Source organism: Mastigoproctus giganteus, chromosome 4 (assembly GCF_048544385.1).
Source record: "Mastigoproctus giganteus isolate SK-2022 chromosome 4, ASM4854438v1, whole genome shotgun sequence".
Taxonomy (NCBI): Eukaryota; Metazoa; Arthropoda; class Arachnida; order Uropygi; family Thelyphonidae; genus Mastigoproctus; species Mastigoproctus giganteus.
The window spans coordinates 159312645-159332629 of NC_143578.1; the positions used below are offsets into that span (position 1 = coordinate 159312645).

The window sequence follows — 19985 nt, forward strand, 5'->3', positions numbered from 1 at the left end:
AATCCATCATAAAAATCCATCTTGGGATTGTTTCTATATCTCAAATACCATCCGGACATCATAAGTAATTTGCGACACAGTCTCAAATTACTTATGATGTCCGGAGCCTCCAGGACTGTCTCCACCCCAGCACTACAGGCAATCTGTGGAAAGCTGCCAATCCATCTTGGGATTGTTTCTATATCTCAAATACCATCCGAGAATTGTTGATATTTGTGGAATTTCTCTGAACCTGACCAGCTCCCTAAAAGGTCATAAAGAATATGAAAAACTACATTTGTCCTGGTTTATTCTGGTCTTATATGCTTCCTACATCCATACTGGAAATGGAAGCATTAATGCTAAACTCCCTTGTGGTTCTTAATGTGCCATTAAAAACCAAATCAATCAAACTTATGGTTTTTGAGAAGCTGTTGAACATATACCCAGCTCCTTGTTATGTTAGATTTTTGCTGGCTTTATGATATGCTGGAATGAAAGGATTCACAAGGAATCCTCTCACTCCAGCTCTTTCCAAGGAATCCTTGGAAACCACAGAAGTCTCATGATTTCCAAGGCAGGACCCTACTATTGACCTCCTTGGGGGGGGGGTGTCTACAACATTTCAAACGGTTGTACTGCGTCACACCTAAAGCATAGTCTAGCAGAGAAATATATTGTTTTTTTTATTGAAAATATATACCATTACCCTGGTCTAAGTTTCAGTCCATATTTGGTTTTCATTGGTGGACAGATAGGCACTGCGACAACAAGAACAACCCAGAGAGAAATATCCACTGGATATATATGATGTGATAGGGCACTTAACTATCCTGTTTTAAAGTGAGTAAAACAGCATAGTTAAGTCCAAGGCAAAATCCTGAAGTTGTGAAAGCTATATGGAGTTATTGTGCCTGTCAGGCATAGCCTCTTTCTGCATATAGCCTTGAGCAGTGGCATAGTCTTTAAATAAAAAAGAGTATACATTTCTTTTGGTGTAGATTCTTTTATTTAGAGTAGTGCAACTTGTGGCAAAGTGCCTCTACAGTATGAGATCGATATGCTGATTACCAAACCCAATTTTCTCATAGCTTAAGTCTCTTGTACTTGACTTTAGCCTACTTCACATCTTACATATTGCAGCAATTTCTCTTCACTAGGTTGTTCAGGTTTTCACAGTGCCAGTGGGCTAACCAGTGGGATCCCAGGAATGGATCAAAACCTGGTCTGGGTTTTGGCACAGTTTAAATAAAAGCAAATATACTGTTCAGTTGGGGAGGGGGAAGTGCCTATTTGTATTTTATTATGAAATATATGTTTTATGCATATTGCTGAACTATACTGTCCTTAACGTTTTCTATGTACATTAATTTTACTGCAATTACTGTGCATAATAATACTGTATTTTAATAAATAAATCTCAGACTTCTCCAGAAAACATGGATTTATGTTATCCAAAATTCGCATTATCCAAATCTTTTTTTCTCAGTTTTGTTCTTCAGATATCAAATTTTGTTCTTCAGATATCAAAGAATGCTCTGCTATTTTTGAGAGAGAGAGAGAGAGAGAGAGAGAGAGAGAGAGATGGTTATGATTCTTGCATAGAAGAAAGAATATTAAATAAAAATGCTTTTGTTTTGAAATCCTTTAATAATTACTTTCTAATGGTGGTGTTATTTTGTTCTAAATACTATGTCATAAGTATGTGATTCAGAGCAATTTTATATGATAGGAACATCCTTCAGGCAATTCTGTTGTCTATATCGTGGACACACTACTGCATGTCGCCAGAGAGAGTGCCCAGACAAAAATAACTTCAAATTTAAGGCCACCACCAATTGGTGAAAAGGGTGAGATGCAGGTAAGTTAGTTTTTGAAATTTAGTATTGATTTTATAATTTTTGTAATTCTTGTACTTAGAGTTAGTAGGGCATCAGCCTGGTGTGAGTCAGGTACTCATGTTTTAGTTTGGTTATTTGAGTAAAGTTCAATAAATAAACATAGTCAGCCATTCATAATTCCATGGCTTCAGATAGCTTGCTTGGTCTGCCTAATTTGCTCGAATAGATCCCACTTGGCATGCATCAAAGAAAATCTGAAGGTGCATTATAGTGCACTATTGAACTTCAGTTAAAGCACCAGACAATTCATCAACTATACTTTACCAATAAATGGATCTGAAGAATAGGACTTGTTGCATGATTTCTGCATTTCCATTGTTTAAAACCTCTCATTTTCACTCTGTAGGGACATTTCATTTGATATGACTTTAAAAACCTATCTTCAAGGCCTTATCCCACAAATTTTAAAATCACTTTATTAAACTTTTGTAATTTAGTTTTAAACATTAAAATATAAATGCATATAAAGAACAGTTCTAAAACTATAACATCAAAGTCATCTCAAATTGTTTTTTTTATTATAAGATTATGACCACCCAGCTTTGCATTGGGGAGGTAGTGGACAGTAGTATAGATAATGAAGATTCCAACATAAATGTACACTTCTACAAATGCAAAAAAATCACCCATCCCAAAAAACACCAACCCTTCCCCTAAAATCTAGAAAAATCAAAAAATTAAAATTATTTATATGTTTTAAGAACATAATGTAGGGTTGAGCAAAAAATGACTAAACAGGCTCACTTTTTAATAAATTTATTTCTTTTTCCTATTTTCTGTTTAGAAATCAATTATGAGTTTTAATTGTTCCCACTTTTTCATACTTTTATAAATCAGTTTTATTTTTATTTTATTGCAGTGTTCATTATGTGTTATTTCTCTGTTGAATCTATCTAGTAATAGTAATAGAGGCACGTGATGCAAGAAAGCAAGCATATGAGCTTATGTAGCATCAGCCAAAAAAAAAAAAAAAAAAAAAATCACACAACCATTCCCTCCAAATGTTTGTCCAGTTTCTCCTTGAATTTATTTAAGCTATCAACTTCCACAATGACAGATGGGAGTTTGTTCCAGCAATTAACGACCCGCTGGCTCCGCACATCGGTTCTACAACCGTCTTTCTCAATTTGAATTTATGCCCCCTTAGGTTTGTAATCTGAGCAAGTGGAAGAATCCCATCAGAATTCAGCGTGCTCAACCCATTCAAGGCCTTATACACATCAATGAGATTACCTCACAGGTGCCTAGTCTGAGCTAGATATGTCTGAGTTCATGTTGCTGAGCTAGATAAGTTGCCTCAGATAAAGTGGCACAAAAAATAGATTATGGTGTAGCAAAAGACTCTTTGAACTGGCAAAACAATTGCAACTAACCTTTTCCGTGTGGAGAGCGAGGGCGTGTATGTAACCAACTTAGAAAAACTGTTTTTATTTTTTTGTTAATTTAACATCTCAAGAGTGCCCTTAAGTTGTAGCTACCTTAACCTGGTTTTGTTTACACAAAAGTAAATTCTAACAAGTCAGTGCCATCCTTTGGGAAGCAGGGAACTGCGTAGCCAGAGGCAATAATTGGACAGCTGTGCCAAGATATGTATTAAAAGTACAAAATAACAATATTTATTTCTCACTTGGTTAAAACGAACTTTGTAATACATATTAACCAAATTTTGTAATAAACGAATATATAAATATAAATATATTTACATAGAAAAGCCTATCCTTTTACAAGGGAATGGTATGTGCTTTATATAACTGAGTACTTTGTATAAACAGAGTTTGTATTAATGAGATTTTATTGTAGTTTCAAGAGAAGCATGGGAATTGCCCTGGATCAGCAGAGTGAGATTGTCTGTATCAGCCAATTTGGAAGTAGAAGGAAAAGTTTTAAGGAGCCATTCATCAAGTACAGTGGATTCCAGTTAATTGGGGCAGCCGTTTATTTGGGACAAATCTTAAAAGAACAGAACCCAATCGAGAAAATAGCTAGGGTTTATTTCGCTTAATTGGGACAACATTCCGTTTAATCGGGGCAGGAGACCTCAGCACACGAGATTACCCTACGATTGTCTCCGACCATACCACGTGGTTCGGTCGGATTTCTGGAGGTCACAGTCATTAAACAATAAAAACAATTAGCAGTCCCCTGTTTATTGGGCTTTTCTGTTAGTGCTTCAATCATATAAAAAAAATTAATTTTCAGAATCTGCTCTTCATTCCTATTTTTTAAGCTTCGTAACTTGTTACTCCATTTTCACTTTCAAGTATCTTGTTCTTTTTTACTGTTTTAAATGTTAACCCCCACCCACAAATGTCAGTGAAAAGAAATGCCAACTAGTTAGCATGTACGTATTACAGTACGTATTAATTAAGCTATGCATGTAAGCGTAATAAATTTATTTTTATTTTGCTAACCTGTGGAAAATATTCTTCTGATTTTCACGTATCATATAATTTTTTCATCGGTAACATAATAAAGTCTAAATTTGTACTTAATGCAGTATATCTTTGCTTTTGTAGCCTGTGGATAATATTCCTCCTATTGTTTTTTCACTTATTAGAATCGCTGTTTAATAGAATTAAACTTTAATTCACAAACGTGATCACAATGACCGGTGCGTAGCCGAGTGGTCAGGAGCGAGAGTGCATAGCATGCGTTCCTTGAGTGGACCCGGGTTCAAGCCAGTGACTACTAAATATGATATTGACGATTTATTGTAAACTCTAGACTTGGTTGGCATGCCGGAGTAGAAACAGAATTTTTTTTTTTTTTTTTTTTTTTGCTTACTACATATCGTATAGTGAATGGTACTTTACTGTAGTGAGTCCATCATAATGTGATTTCTTCAGAAAATTAATCTTAAAGCTGTATTTTAAACTATTTACATGAAACTTCGCAGGATTGTGGCAGCCACTTAATCAGACCATAATGTAGTAGTCCTGGTGTGTCCCAAATAACCGGAATTGACTGTACAGTGTTCCAGACGAGTGGCCCAAGAATAGAGCTCCGAGAGCAGCTCCTAGCAACAGAATGAGAGACAGCGTCAGACCCAGAAATAATAAAGTGTACAATTTTCAAAATAATTTCTTAGAAGATTATAAAGAGAAAGAGGGAAAATCAGCAACATAAATAAAATAAATAAATTTTCTGTTTATACTCTGGGACGACCAAATGGTCAGAAGAGTTCACAAGAAAGACAGAATACAAGAAATAGCACCATATTCAGCAGTCACGGGCTTGAACCCCGGTCACTCAAGGCATGTGTACTTATGCACGTGCCTGACCACAAGGCTACGGCGGCCTATAACATGTAAGCATGCAAACAGACTAGACCACCATAACAGATCAAAGGCCACAGAGATATCAACAAAATGGCAAGAATGTACTTTGAGTTTGCAGAATGAACTGTAGAAAGGAATTCATAGAGTACTTCTTCAGTGCCTTGTCCAGGTCATAAACCATATTGATCATCTGATACAAGAGAGGTATTAGCGAAAAGAGAAGTGATCCTTATAGGAATCAATCATTCAAGTGTTTTGGACAAATAAGATAACAGAGTAATAAGATGAAAGGACTTGTCACTTGGGATGTTGGAAGGTTTAGCAGTTAACGCCTCCTGTCTGTGCAAACTATCATGCCAGTAAACAGGACTCAAAACATTCACTACATTCCAAATGCCCAGAATTATTGTGTGCCACGGAACTGGTAAGACAACGGATTAATTATCTCTTACCAGTTCTTCACCTGCAGATGAATCAGTCTCTGAACTTAGCTTGCTTTAACTGAATGTCAGTGGTCATGATTGGTGGCCGATGAAGTCTGAAAGGTTAACTGATAAAATTAAATGATATTATAGTCTTACCATAACCATACCATTTCTGTGGAAAATAACTGGATACTGTATTTCTTTTAGAGTTATTCAACCTTCATCATAGTCAATCCATAATCAAGATAATTATTCTTACCAGTCAATATGCAAAAAGCTTATTGATTGGTATGAACTCTACTCCGTATGGCTCTTACTTTTTAGTTTTACTGTACTGCCCACCAATTTCCGACACTCCACCTTGGCTATCTTGACCAAGTTCTTTCTCTGGTAGTACTGCCAAACTTATTGTAATGCCAGCTATTAATGCCAAATCCAGTCTTTGGCACTCCTACTGTACTGACTGCAAGGGTTCACTTATAGAAGACTTTCCTCCTTTCACATATGCTGACTTGCAAATAAACCCAGCTCACCTCATACTTTTAGCTCTCTAAATGGCGAATCAAAATATAGACCTCACTGCCACTTCCTGCACTGTTTCTTCAACTATTAATGACTAGACAGTAAATACCAACGTTTGCTTAAGTGACCTTCGTGAGATTACCTTCTCTGTGACTTGCTCTGCACAAACATAATCCTCCATTACAGGACTGAAGATTTTCTTTGCAACACATCATGAGGTACTGGTTTGATGGCTCAATTCACACTGACTTGTTACTTGAAACCATAAGCTTTATCCATCAGCTTCTGAATTAGCTTCCTACTTTAATGGTGCTCTCTGTCGTACCTGTAATAAAGCAGCCAAAATGAAAATTCAGTCCTACCATCCCAGTCTTTGGGGGAACCGGGAACTAACTTTACTTCATCAGCATGTGCATCATGCTAGGTGTACTTAGCAACAAGATTGCAGGAGCTGGCCACCTCCTGACACTGAAAGGCTTAAAACAGAATATCAGGTTCTCAAAAGACAATACGTCGTGACCATCACTACCTGTAAAATCGAATCTTAAACCTCACTTTTATTTGGACACTTTGCATAAACGTGTCCTTTACTGAGCAATGGCTGCAGGTTTCTATCCACTTCAGCATTTGACTAAGGCTCGTGACCACTCATTTCACAGTGGTGATCATGTTGGTGATCATGTGAAAATGATGTTGGTAAACTCTCTCTGTTTATAGAGTTTAAAAGGAATTGGAAAGCATAGCCAGATCTGCAGTCTGTAAAAAGATTCAGGTCAGGAGACATCCTTGTTAAGATCCCCAACAAATAATGTTCTGATTGACATTTAAATACTAATGTCTTTGATGGATTACAAGTAACTGTGATACCCCACAGACCACTAAAGGAATGATCTCAAACTGGAATCTGTTAAAAGTGTGTAACATGATATTAGAAGAACATAAAGTAGAAGGAGTAATTCAAGTTAAAAGAATGTTTACAAATAAAGATGCTGTTTTCATACCAACATGAAATCTTGACCTTCAGTACACCACAGCCTTTGACCTCCATCAAAGCTGGATATTTGGTATGCATCATTAGATATTCCAAACCATTATGGTGTTTCTGATGCCAGAAGTACGGACATTCCCAGACAACTTATTGGGATACCCCCCTACTTGTGCTAAGTGTGGCTTGGTAGCACACAACTACAAAGCCTGTACTGCCCCAAAACCAATCCATCTATGCCCAAATTACAAAAAGAGCTACCCTGCTTATGCTAGAACCTGTGACTGTCATAAAAGTGAGAAAAAAAAGTTATCCAGAAATATAAAACAAATCATAATGTTTCCTACCAGTAAGCAAAATGAATTATCTCACCACCAACTCATGCAAACAGACTTACTGACTTAATTATGGTAAGCCATAATCACGCATGTAGCCAATCAACTGAATCACAGAGCTATCTTGAATTAGATTTCGCCAAAAGAGTTTGTCTCTTGAATTACATAAAACCCTATTGAGTAAGCATACTCAAGAAATCAATATGCCATTTTTGATTCCAATTGAAAAGCTCTGCTCACCTAAGGAAGGATGCAAGGACAGAAATACAGAGCAAAATCTCTACTTGCCAAGAGGAAATAGATATAGATGGAAAAACTACAGGCAATCCTGCCCTGCAAGTTTTTGTTAAGTGAGCCATTCTTTCTATAAAAAAAAAAAAAAGTCAAAAACAAGAGTGAAAAGCAAAAAAAAAAAAAACTCATAATAATGCACACACTGCTTCAGTGGAATTTCTGTTCAGTTGGAATATTTAAAACCACAGGATATAACAATATTACGTCGGTGTAATATCTTTAGGAATGACAACCCATCAAAACAACACACGTCATCGTGGTGTAGCTATTCTAACACAACTACATATTCCTGTTAACCATATTTTGCTTGAGGCAGCAACAGTCCACATAGCTATTGACATCTACATTACAGAGTGCTCCTTATATATCCCATCAAACTGTACCATCCATTAAAATCATTTACATCATCTCATGGCGCCTCCATAGCCAGGTGGGAAGGAGCAGCAGTGCGTAGCACACGCTTCTTGATTAGACCGGGGTTCGAGCCCCTCACCACCAAATACGGAGGATGCGGAAAGGTCAGGGAATGACCACCGCATATCCCGGAGCAATATGGCCTTAGTTGCTAATGCTCCTAAAAACCAAATAACAACAACAACAACATCATCTCATGTGCTACTACTCCCATTTTTCTGCATCGTAGAAGGTCTAAGTGATCACCACAGACTATGGGGTAATGATGATAGAGATCAAAGAGAAAAACAAATTGCACAATTTTTACATAACAATCTTCTTTTCCTTAATAACAAAATACCAACAAGTATTCACTTCCCTTCCAGAACAAATACTGCAAGAGACTTGGCTATCTGTTTAGCCACACTATATCCTACTAGTGGAAGATTACCAACTCTGCACAATGACCATTTTCATATAATAATTGAATTAATCAATAAATCCTTTTTGTCATCTTAGTAGAATTACAAGAATAAAAACATATAAAAAATTAGACAAACTTTATCCACCAATAATCCAATAGTCTTCAACTGAGGAAGCAGTTAATTAAGTTACAAAAAAGATATTGTATGCACCAGAAAACGCCGTACCGAAATCATCCTTAAAACTACCAGTACACTCAAAAATCTGGTGGATTGCTGAATTCTGTGCAGCTAAAAAAGAAAAAAACAATGCATGGAATACCTTTTCTTGCAGTACGACTACAGTTTTTCATCTTATTCAGTATAAATTTACTTGAGCAATGTAAGACATGTTGGATGATGCAGAAAAAAAGACCTCTGGGATCTGCTTCACTTCAACCATTAGTCAAACTGCCCCTACACCTAAAATTTGGAAAACAGTGAGGAAAATAGTAATAGAGGCATGTGATACATCAGCCAAAAAAAAAAAAACAAAAAAAAAAGTCACACAAACATTCCCTCAAAGTTTGTGTCCAGTTCCTCCTTGCATTTATTTAAGCTATCAACTTCCACAACAACAGATGGAAGTTTGTTCCAGCAATTAACCACCTGCTGGCTAAAGGCAAATTTCAGCACATCTGTTCTACAACTGTTCAACCCAATCAAGGCCTTATACACCTCAATGAGATCACCTCGCAGGTGCCTAGTCTTCAGCCGGTGCAATTTGCAGAACTTAAGCCTCTCTTGGTAGGAGGATCCCTTCATTCCCCTCACCAATCTTGTTTATTATTATTATTATTAGCCATATGGTGCAAGGAAACCTGAGGCTTATGCTGCACCAGCCAAGGGCCTCGGGTGCCAAGCGAATTCGAGGTCAAGCGTTCAAAGTGCGAATATATAGTGATCTTTCCCAGCGATAAAAGTTCATTTTAAGTTATATCGTTTTTTTACTAGAAGTTCATTTATAATTCAGTTCTATACTTGAAAAATCACAAGTAAGAACAAGGAAGGAAACTCACCTTTCTTTTTCATTACATATATTACTCTATTTTACTAACTTATCTAACCGCTTGGCCTCCTTGCGGCACTGCTCCTGCCTCCCCGTGGTGGGGCCGGAAAGTTGTGGGGGGAAGTCAACCTCCCAGGGCAAAAAGGAGCCTAACATGGACTACAACAATTACCCAGAGCTTGAGCAGCCTAGGCGCTCATCCAGTACCGTCAACAATGCTGACCATGAAATTTCTCACGATGTAACAAAGTCTAAACGACTGCGTACAGACACAGACCAACAGGAATGCCCATCATTCCTTATCTTACATAGTCTGTCGGACAAATCTATGAGCACTCTCTCACCATTTCTTATACAGAAATGTTTGTAAAGTGTGGCGGGCTCTCTCAAAATGGTGAGAAGGCGTAGATCTGGAGACCTCTTGGTAGAAACAGTGAGTCGTGCACATTCTGAGAGACTGTTGAAACTAACAATATTTGGCGTACTACCCATTCAAGTCACCCCTCATGCAACATTAAATACTTCCAAGGAAGTAATTACAGAGTGGGATCTGATAAATGTAACAGAAGATGAACTGGTCCAAGAACTCAAACATCAGAAAATGATACAAGCGAAACGCATCATGATCTGGAAAGATGGAGAACTTGTTCCCACCCGCAACATCATCCTGACATTCGGAACACCTATCTTACCATCCAGTGTCAAAGCCGGCTATCTCAACTGCCGAGTAAGACCCTTTATCCCGAATCCTATAAGATGCTACAAGTGCCAAAAATTTGGTCATGCGCAAATGGCTTATTGAGGAGATACTGTGGGTCAAAAGAACATTCACAAACAGACTGTGATGCCAAAACACCACACTGTCTGAATTGCAAAGGTGCGCATCCAGCCTACTCCAAATCATGCGACCTCTGGAAAACTGGAAAAAAAAAAAAAAAAATCCAGAAGTACAGGGTAGAACACATACCAAGAGGCAAGAAAGCAAATTATGCTTAACGCACCTAAGAACACATATGCAGCAGCAATGCAAAAATACCAACAACAGCAACACAAACTGAAGTATCAGTTCCTCCAACCATATCGATTGCAGATTGGGCCCGATCTATACTGTCACCATCGATGAAACAGACTCCAAAAGAACAAGAGGTAGTAGATAGAGCCAACAACACCCCTGTCACAGTCCCACCAGCTACCCCACATAGACCATCAGATATTTCAAAATCAAAAACTGACTCTGTTCCAAATCGGAAAACAAACAATATCACTTCAGTAAATATGGACACTGATAGCAATACTGTCCCAAATGAACCTATCCTAGACCTTCATGCAGAAGATGTCATGGATACCGGACGCCCAACCTTTCCAAGAAGAGAGAAAATGAAACTCGATCGCCACAAACAGCCTGGGAATAAAAATGACTCAGAATCTTCCTCAAGTAACAAAGCCAAATAATGCACCAAATCATACAGTAGAACTGTAGAGGAATTCACAGTAACATTGATGATATCCACGAGTTAATTGATCGTTACCATCCCGTAGGCATCTGCCTACAAGAGACAAATTTAACACGGCATGTGTCACTCTCAGTTAAGAATTATGCACTCTTTAGAAAAGACAGAACTGCTACAAATAATGCTCACGGAGGGATAGCCATACTCATAGACTCACAAGTACCTTGCAGATTCATTCCTTTACAAACCTCCATCGAAGCTGTTGCAACACGTATTGTGATTGGTATTACTTTGACAATTGCCCCTATCTACCTATCGCCCAATCACTCCTATACCATCCATGAATTGGAAGACCTTATTCAGCAGTTCCCAACCCCTATCTGTTTATTGGGCGACATCAATGGACACCATCCATTGTGGAGTTCTCCCAATGCAGATGGACGAGGACAACTTATCGAACAGCTTGCTGACAGACAAAATCTGACTATACTAAATACTGGCTTGCCAACTTACATCCATCTCTCTACGGGTAGAACTTCTGCAATAGACCTTTCCATATGCTCTCCGATCCTCTTCCCTAGTATCGAGTGGATGGCCCTCGACAATCCGCTAAATAGCGATCACTTTCCGCTAATATGTAAGATTCAAACAGGACATTCCATAATTTCCCAAAACTACGTAAAATGGAAATTTCACAGAGCAGATTGGGCAAAATTCACTTCCTGAGTGTCCTTTGATGAGCAGATCATTGAAACCTGTCCTATTGACACAGCTACCAATCACATCACGAGACAAATACTGGCTACTGCATGCACTGCGATTCCACAATCACAGTCAACAGCCCATAGAACCATAAACTATTGGTGGAATGAAGAGTGCGAAGGTGCAAAAAAAGAAAAAAACCGAGCATGGAATCTGTTTCGAAAACACCCCACCACTGCCAATCTTATAAACTACAAGACTCAGAACCAAGGCCCGTCACATTAGGAAGAAAGCTAAAAGAGAATCTTGGATTTGATTTGCGAGCTCGATTAATAAAAATACTGATTCAAGAATAATATGGGGGAAAATAAAACAACTAAATGGCAAAGTTTCCCCATTATCCTCCCCTTCTCAACTGGAATGGGCAGGATCTCTCTTCTCCTACAGATATAGCAAATGCCCTAGGGACTGTTTTCTCACAGTTATCTGCCTCAACACCATATGATCTATCATTCCAGAAGATCAAAGTATTAGCTGAAAAGTCCAAACTGAACTTCAGACCTACGAGTAAATGTTCTTTACCCTATAATCAGCCGCTTACAATGCTTGAACTTCAAGAAGCCATATCTACTTCAAAACACAGTGCTGCAGGCCCCGACAGAATATACTACATAATGCTCCAACACTTAGATAAAGAATCGTTCTCTTCACTGCTCACGTTTTTCAATCACATCTTTCTTGATCATTGTTTCCCCAGTTCCTGGCATCACTCCTATATAATAGCAATTCCCAAACCAGGAAAAGATCATTCCATTCCTGAAAACTATAGACCTATTTCTCTCACCAGCTGCTTAAGTAAAACCCTGGAAAAAATAATTCACCGTCGACTTACTTGGTTTCTTGACTCTAAAAATATAATTTCTGACAATCAGTTTGGTTTCAGGAAAAATCGATCAGCCCTGGATCTCATGGTCAAAGCAGAAACAAACATCAGGAATGCATTCATTCGAAATGAGCATCTCGTCATGGTATGCCTTGATGTAGAAAAAGCCTTCGACACCACATGGCGTTTTGGTATCCTGAGAGATCTGCATTCCCTTGACCTGAGAGGCCACTTACCATATTTCATATTGAATTTCCTTCAGCACAGATCCTTTCAAATCCGATACCGACAAGTTCTCTCCCAAACATATATAGAAGAAGGGGTCCCACAAGGCTCAGTGCCACCTTATTCGCAATAAGAATAAATCACATGACTAAAAATATGCCCAGCACTGTGAATTTATACTTCTATGACGATAATCTCACTTTTTCTTGCAGTTCTCAAAACATGACCTTCATTGAGCGGCAGCTCCAAATTTCAGTTAATAATATTCAGTTATGGATGACACAGAATGGATATCGACTGTCTTGTTCAAAATCTAAAGTAGTTCACTTTTGTAACAAACTGAAAATGCATCCAGATCCAGAGGTACACTTAACAAACCAGCCTATCTCAGTTGTGAACAGCATTCGTCTGCTTGGTCTGACTTTCGATAGTAAGTTGAACTTCATTGAGCACGTTAAACATCTAAAGACGTCTTGCCAGAAAAAAATGAACATACTCAGAGTCATTTCTTCTACATCAGGGGGTGCAGATCGGTACACGTTACTTCATTTGTATAGAGCCCTAATCAGATCTCGCCTTGACTACGGTGCCCCGGGGTATGATTCTGCTAGAGAGAGAGCATGTTAGCGCGACTTGCACCAATTCAACACTCTGCCCTGAGGATTTCTATAGGCACTTATAGAACTTCACCAATTCAAAGTCTTTATATTGATGCTCATGAACTTCCTCTAAGCCTTAGGAGAAAGATGCTACTTCTTAACTATACAACTAAAATCCAAAGTCTACCTACCCATCCCATTAGGCCGATACTTAATGACCCACAGTTCACAACATTGTATAGAAATAAACCTAGGGCAATTCAGCCTTTTACTCTCAGATCTCAAGCATTATCAGAAACTTGGAATATACATCCTGATAAAGTTTTTCAAGATTTAAGTAGTATGGATCCCCCGTGGACGTCTATTTCACTCTGTGACAGTTATTTTTTAAACTGGGGAAAACACTCTCTTGCAAATGTTAATATGCAACTCCATATTGCCCACACACAAAATTATCATCATTTTTCAAAAATATACACTGACGGATCAAAATCTGAGAGTGGAGTGGGTGCATCAGCCGTTTTCCCTCATAAAACCTTCTCCATATAACTTCCCAATGAATGCAGCAGCTATACAGCTGAATTATATGCCATCAAACTTGCAGTAGAAAATATCCTCCATCTGTCCATCCATAAAAGCATGATATATATGGACTCCCAGAGTGCGATTATAGCTTTACAGAACAATTCTTCTCAAACACATCCTTTAATAAAGCTCATAAAATCCAAACTGATGCATCTTCAAGAACTCCAACAAATAGCCATTTTCTGCTGGCTCCCAGGCCATGCTGGGATACCAGGAAATGAATGTGCAGACTATGCCGCTAAACATCCATCCAACAGAGAAATATCACAGTATTACGTTCCATATCTTGACTACAAAAGTAACATTCGAAGAATGTGTAAAGAACAATGGAGAATTCAATGGCAAGCCCAAACGCACAATAAACTCCGCCAAATAAAACCTGAACCGCAACCATGGACCTCCAGCTTCCGTATAAACAGGAGGGAGGAAGTAATCTTAACCGGAGCGCGAATTGGTTGGCCACAGTCACCTTATCCACCTTTATCTCCTCACAGGTAACGATCTTCCACAATGCACACAGTGCAACTGTCCACTCACAATGAAGCATATTCTTATTGAGTGTACTTTATACACCACTGCCCGCCAAGTCTCTTTTAGCTCTCTGCCAAACCTTAAAGAACCTTTGACACTCTGCCACATCATAGGTAACGACACTAATCTACTGGAGTTCTTTCATTTTACAAAAAAGATAGAATTATATGATCGTTTTTGAGTAGTGCCATCACAATCACCATGCATATGTAACATTCATAACGGTGATAGGTGCAATATGGCCTAAGTAGCCCCTGCACCAAAAAACAACAGCACCAGCCAAAAAAAAATTTCCGAATTACCATGAGAGAGAGAATCACCAAGAAAGAGAAGATTGATGATATCCAGCTCAGGACCCTGGGTGTGCCAAGCCCATACTCACCAGATGTGAGGCCCCTAAAGCAAATCTACATCCTTCCTAAAATGAGGCCTCCAGACCTGTACACAGTACTTAAGGTGTGGCCTGACCATTGCCTTATACAAAGGGATAATCAGCTACTTTTCCCTGCTAGCAAAATTCCTGTATATCATTAACAAAAACCCATGCCCTGCTCTTTCAGCCTGTCTGCATTGCTCAGAAAACATCATATCTGACTGCACAATTACTCCCACGTTTTTCATTTTATACCACCCTACATGTAGTACCACACAGTTGGAATGTTCCTCTGGGGTTACTTCTACCCATATGCAGTATTTTGCATTTGTCAATGTTAAACTTCAGTTGCCACTTCTCAACCCATCTGCCCAAATTTTCTAGATCCTGTTGCAGTAGCACACTGCCATTACTGTTATTAACAACCCTGCCAACCTTTGTATCATCTGCCAACTTCGACACTAAGCCTGGTATACTTCATCAGTATAATGTGCCCAACACCGAACCCTGTGGGACTCCACTAAAACATGGACATTAGTCCATGTAGAGCAGCATCCATTGATTACTACCCTCTGTTTTCTCCCACTCAACCACCCTTTTATCCATTGTAACAACTTACCCTTAATACCATTCTGCTCCAATTTGTACAGTAGTATTTCAACCGCAACAGTGTCAAAAGCTTTCCTGAAATCCAAGTATATTATATCAAAATTATTTTTTGCATTCAGTTCCTTTGTAACCACATCATAGTATTCATTCAGATTTGTCAGACAAGACTTTCCCTTACCAAACCCATGCTGTGTCTGAATTATTGCTGCAGTCTTGTCTAGATGATCCTGCAATGCATCTTTAACCAGTGACTCCATAATTTTACCCAGAACAGAAGTTAAACTAACTGGTTTGTAATTACTCGTGTCACCCTTCAATTCCCCTTTGTGAATTGGAGATACATTTGCACATCTCTAGTCCGTAGGGATTTCCCCCGAGTCCAAGGATGTTCTCATAATAATAATGGCTAAGGGTTTGCTTAGTTCCTTTGCCATCTCCTTTAATATAACTGGATAGATTCCATCCACTCCAGGTTCCTTTCTTATGTTTAACATCAACAACTTCTCCTCCACTTTGCTCTCACTTATTACAAAATCATTAAGCACCCTGTTACAATTTGATAAACTTTTGGCATTTTCCTTCCTTAATAACTCCTCATGTGTGAATGTAGATGCAAAATGCTCATTCAGTTTGTTTGCTATCTGAGCAGAATCACCAACAGTTGAACCATCGGTATCAAGTGTGCCAATCTGATTCATCCCCTTCCTTTTAGAGTTTATATAAGTAAAGAAATCCTTGCTGTTTTTCTTAGCATTCTTTGCCAAAGATTTCTCGTATACATCTTCGATATAGCACCTGAAAGCTGTTTTGTGATCACTGTCGATCTTAAATGGTTTATTGCTTTAACACGTTCTTTTTATATGCGCACTGCCCCTTAAAATGGTATTCACTGTTGAAGCAGTGAGACCTAATTCCATGCAATAGATGACAAACTTTGTCCTACTTCGTAATCATTTTCATCTTTATTTCTAAATCAAATTTGTTTCGTTTCCTAGCACTGTCAGCACTTGGACTTTCCGTTGGTTCCTCTCACCATTGTAATGGTTAAATAGGAATGAAGAGAAGATTCTGAGAATTTAATTATGTTTTCTATATGATTGAAGGTTTCATTGAAGGGAAACTCATTTCACTATAATACCGTAACGTAAAAAACCATACAATTCCAGTTATCGGCATTATTGCAAATGCAATAAGATAGAGTTCACTACCTGTTTATAATACATTGTGCTAACAGTAAAGTCCAATAAACTGAAAATTGCAAACTGTTTTTTATTGTTTTATGGTAATGACCTCCAGAAATGTGTTTTAGAAAAATATCACAATGGTGTTCAAAATTGATTCTTATAACGGAACATATAACAATGAAAGTGTAGTACAATTTTCATTAAAAAAAATGACCTCTTAGAGAGATAAATAGCTTAGTTATATAGTGGAAATTTCAACTTCCAAAGTCTTGGAACAAATTATCAAAAGACAATTTGTTTTTGGGTTCACATTACGATATTTCCATGATACCTCTATTTATTCCTACAGGATGCAAAATACGTTTCTACAATTTTTTTAAGTTTGCACTGGCCGGCAAAGACTTTCGTAAAGTCAGATTTCTGTAAATCAAGTTATACATAAGCCGGGGAGTGCCTGTACTGTTAGGGAAGTAGAATATATCCTCATTGTCAAGATGCTCCATTATATACTAGCATGTAACCACATAAGTCAAAGGAATTTACTCTTCTTTATTCTTATTTAATAACACAAGAAACTATAATACGATAAAAGTTACTAAATATGATAAATGAATGCAATCATTTATCATATTTAATAATCATGTGGATCCAATCTACGGTCATTTTAAATGTGTGAGGTATTCATCCTACAGTAGCTACCTTGTTTTGTTTTTATTTATTTATTTCTTTGTTTACCCCTTAAAACAAATTTCCTATATTTTATTCAGATTTTTGTAAACCTACTAAACACTCATGCCATGTTAATGGTAGCACATCAGATTGTATGGCATTAAAATGGCCGCAGTAGCTGAGTGGTCAGGAGTAGGTTGACAAAGCACATGCTTTCATAGACTGCTGCTTAAGCTTCTGACTGATTAGCATTAGCATTAGTAGAGGCATATGATGCATCTACTAATGCTAATGCTAATTATTATTCAGCATCAGCCAAAAAAAAAAAAAAAAAACACACACACACACCACTCCCATTTCACCCCTCCATTCGCTCGAAATACCTGTCCAGTTGAGCCTTAAATTTGTTTAGGCTATCAACTTCAACAACAAGTGATGGAAGTCGGTTCCACCAACCAACCACCCGCTGGCCAAAGGCAAATTTCCGCACATCTATCCGACATCCGTCCTTCCTCAATTTGAATTTATGCCCTCTGAGCTGATTATTCTGAGCAAGATGAAGAATCCCATTGGCATTGAGCATGCTCAAACCATTCAAAGCCTTATACACCTCTATCAGATCACCTCGCCGGTGCCTAGTCTCCAGACTCTGTAATTTGCAAAACTTAAGCCTTTCTTCGTAAGAGCAACCCTTTGTTCCATTCACTAATCTTGTTGCCCTTCTCTGTACCCGTTCCAGCAGCTCTACATCCTTCTTGAAATGAGGCCTCCAGACCTGTATACAGTACTCAAGATGTGGCCTAACCATTGCCTTATACAAGGGAATAATCACCTCCTTATCCCTGCTAGAAAAATTCCTGTATATCATTGACAAGACACCATAAGCTACTCTTGCAGCTCGTCTGCACTGCTCAGAGAACTTCATATCTGCCTGCACAATTACCCCCAGGTCCTTTTCATTCTCCACCATTGTCAGTGTAGTACCGCAGAGTTGATACGTTGCTCTGGGGTTACTGTTTCCCATATGTAGTACTTTACATTTGTCAATGTTAAACTTCATTTGCCACCTCTCAGCCCATCTGTTCAACCTTTCCAGATCCTGTTGCAGCAGCATAGCGTCAGTGGTGTCCTTAACAACCCTGCCAACCTTTGTATCATCTGCAAACTTGGACATTAAACTTGATATCCCATCATGAATATCATTCATAAACACCGAAAACAACAACGGACCCAACACTGAACCCTGAGGAACTCCACTAATAACATTAGTCCACGTTGAGCAGTGTCCATTGATTACCACTCTCTGTCTTTTGCCACTCAACCATCCCCTTATCCATAGCAGCAATTTGCCTCCAATGCCACACTGCTCCAATTCGTGCAGCAGTCTTGCATGTGCAACAGTATCAAAAGCCTTTCTAAGATCCAAATATATAATATCAAAGTTATTCCCTGCATCTAGTTCTTTTGTGACTACATCATAGTATCCAATCAAATTGGTCAAGCAAGACCTGCCCTTAACAAAACCATGCTGCGTCTGAGCTATAACCGAATTCTTGTCTAGATGATCCTGCAGTGCTTCTTTAACCAGTGCCTCCATTAATTTACCTGGAACAGAAGTTAAACTAACAGGTCTATAATTACATGTGTCAGCCTTTGATCCTGCTCTGTGAATTGGGATTACATTTGTACATCTCCAGTCTATGGGTACCTCCCCTGAGTCCAAAGAAGCTCTCATAATTATGGCTAGGGGTTTGCTTACTTCCTTTGCTGCCTCCTTTAATATAACTGGATAGATCCCATCCACCCCAGGTGCCTTTTTTATGTTTTTCTTCAACAATCTCTCCTCCACTTTCCTCTCAGTTATTACAAAATCATCCAGCTCACTGCCAATATTTACTTTGCCTACATCATTCTCCTTCCTGAATAACTCCTCATGTGTGAATGTAGATGCAAAATACTCGTTTAGATTGTTAGCCACCTGAGCAGGATCCTCAACTGTTGAACCATCAATATCCAGTGGACCAATCTGATTCATCCCTTTCCTTCTTGAGTTTAAATAGGTAAAGAATTCTTTTCTGTTTTTCTTTGCATCCTTTGCCAAGGATTTTTCATAGTCTGCCTTTGCCTGCCTAATCTCCTTTGTGACTTGGTTACAGACCAACTTATATCTATCATAGGCTTCCATGTCACCCATTAATTTGTATGTATCCCATGCATTTTTCTTCTCTGCCACATGTCTCATTAGTTCATCTGACAACCATTTAGGCCTAAACCTTGAACAATATTTCTTAGTTGGTATGTAAAGCCTGGTAGCCTCCAAGATTAGTTCCTTGAATGCTTCCCATTTTGAGTTTGCTGTTGGTAACATCATCAGTTGGTCCCACTGTATAGAATTTAAATACTGTCTCAGACCATCATAGTCGCCTTTACGAAAACAAAAACCCTTCCCTTTACCCCTAATGGTAGTTACCTCCTTGAGTAAATCCCACTTCAACACACTGTGATCACTGCCACCTAGTGGTTCATTTATCTGCAGATTCTTAATGCATGAAGAATCACTACTGATAATCAGATCAAGAGTATTGCTCCCTT

General features: G+C 38.4%; 1 protein-coding gene across 2 annotated transcripts in view; it reads left to right on the plus strand.

Moving 5' to 3' along the window:
• The window catches only part of Mtr4 (exosome RNA helicase Mtr4), a 499068-nt gene that overhangs the window by 354877 nt on the left and 124206 nt on the right, over nt 1-19985 (plus strand). For both annotated transcript variants that reach the window (XM_090371841.1, XM_090371842.1), the window contains exon 18: nt 1712-1840. In XM_090371841.1, the coding sequence (XP_090227967.1) occupies nt 1712-1840 (129 nt within the window). The remainder of the gene's footprint in view (nt 1-1711; nt 1841-19985) is intronic.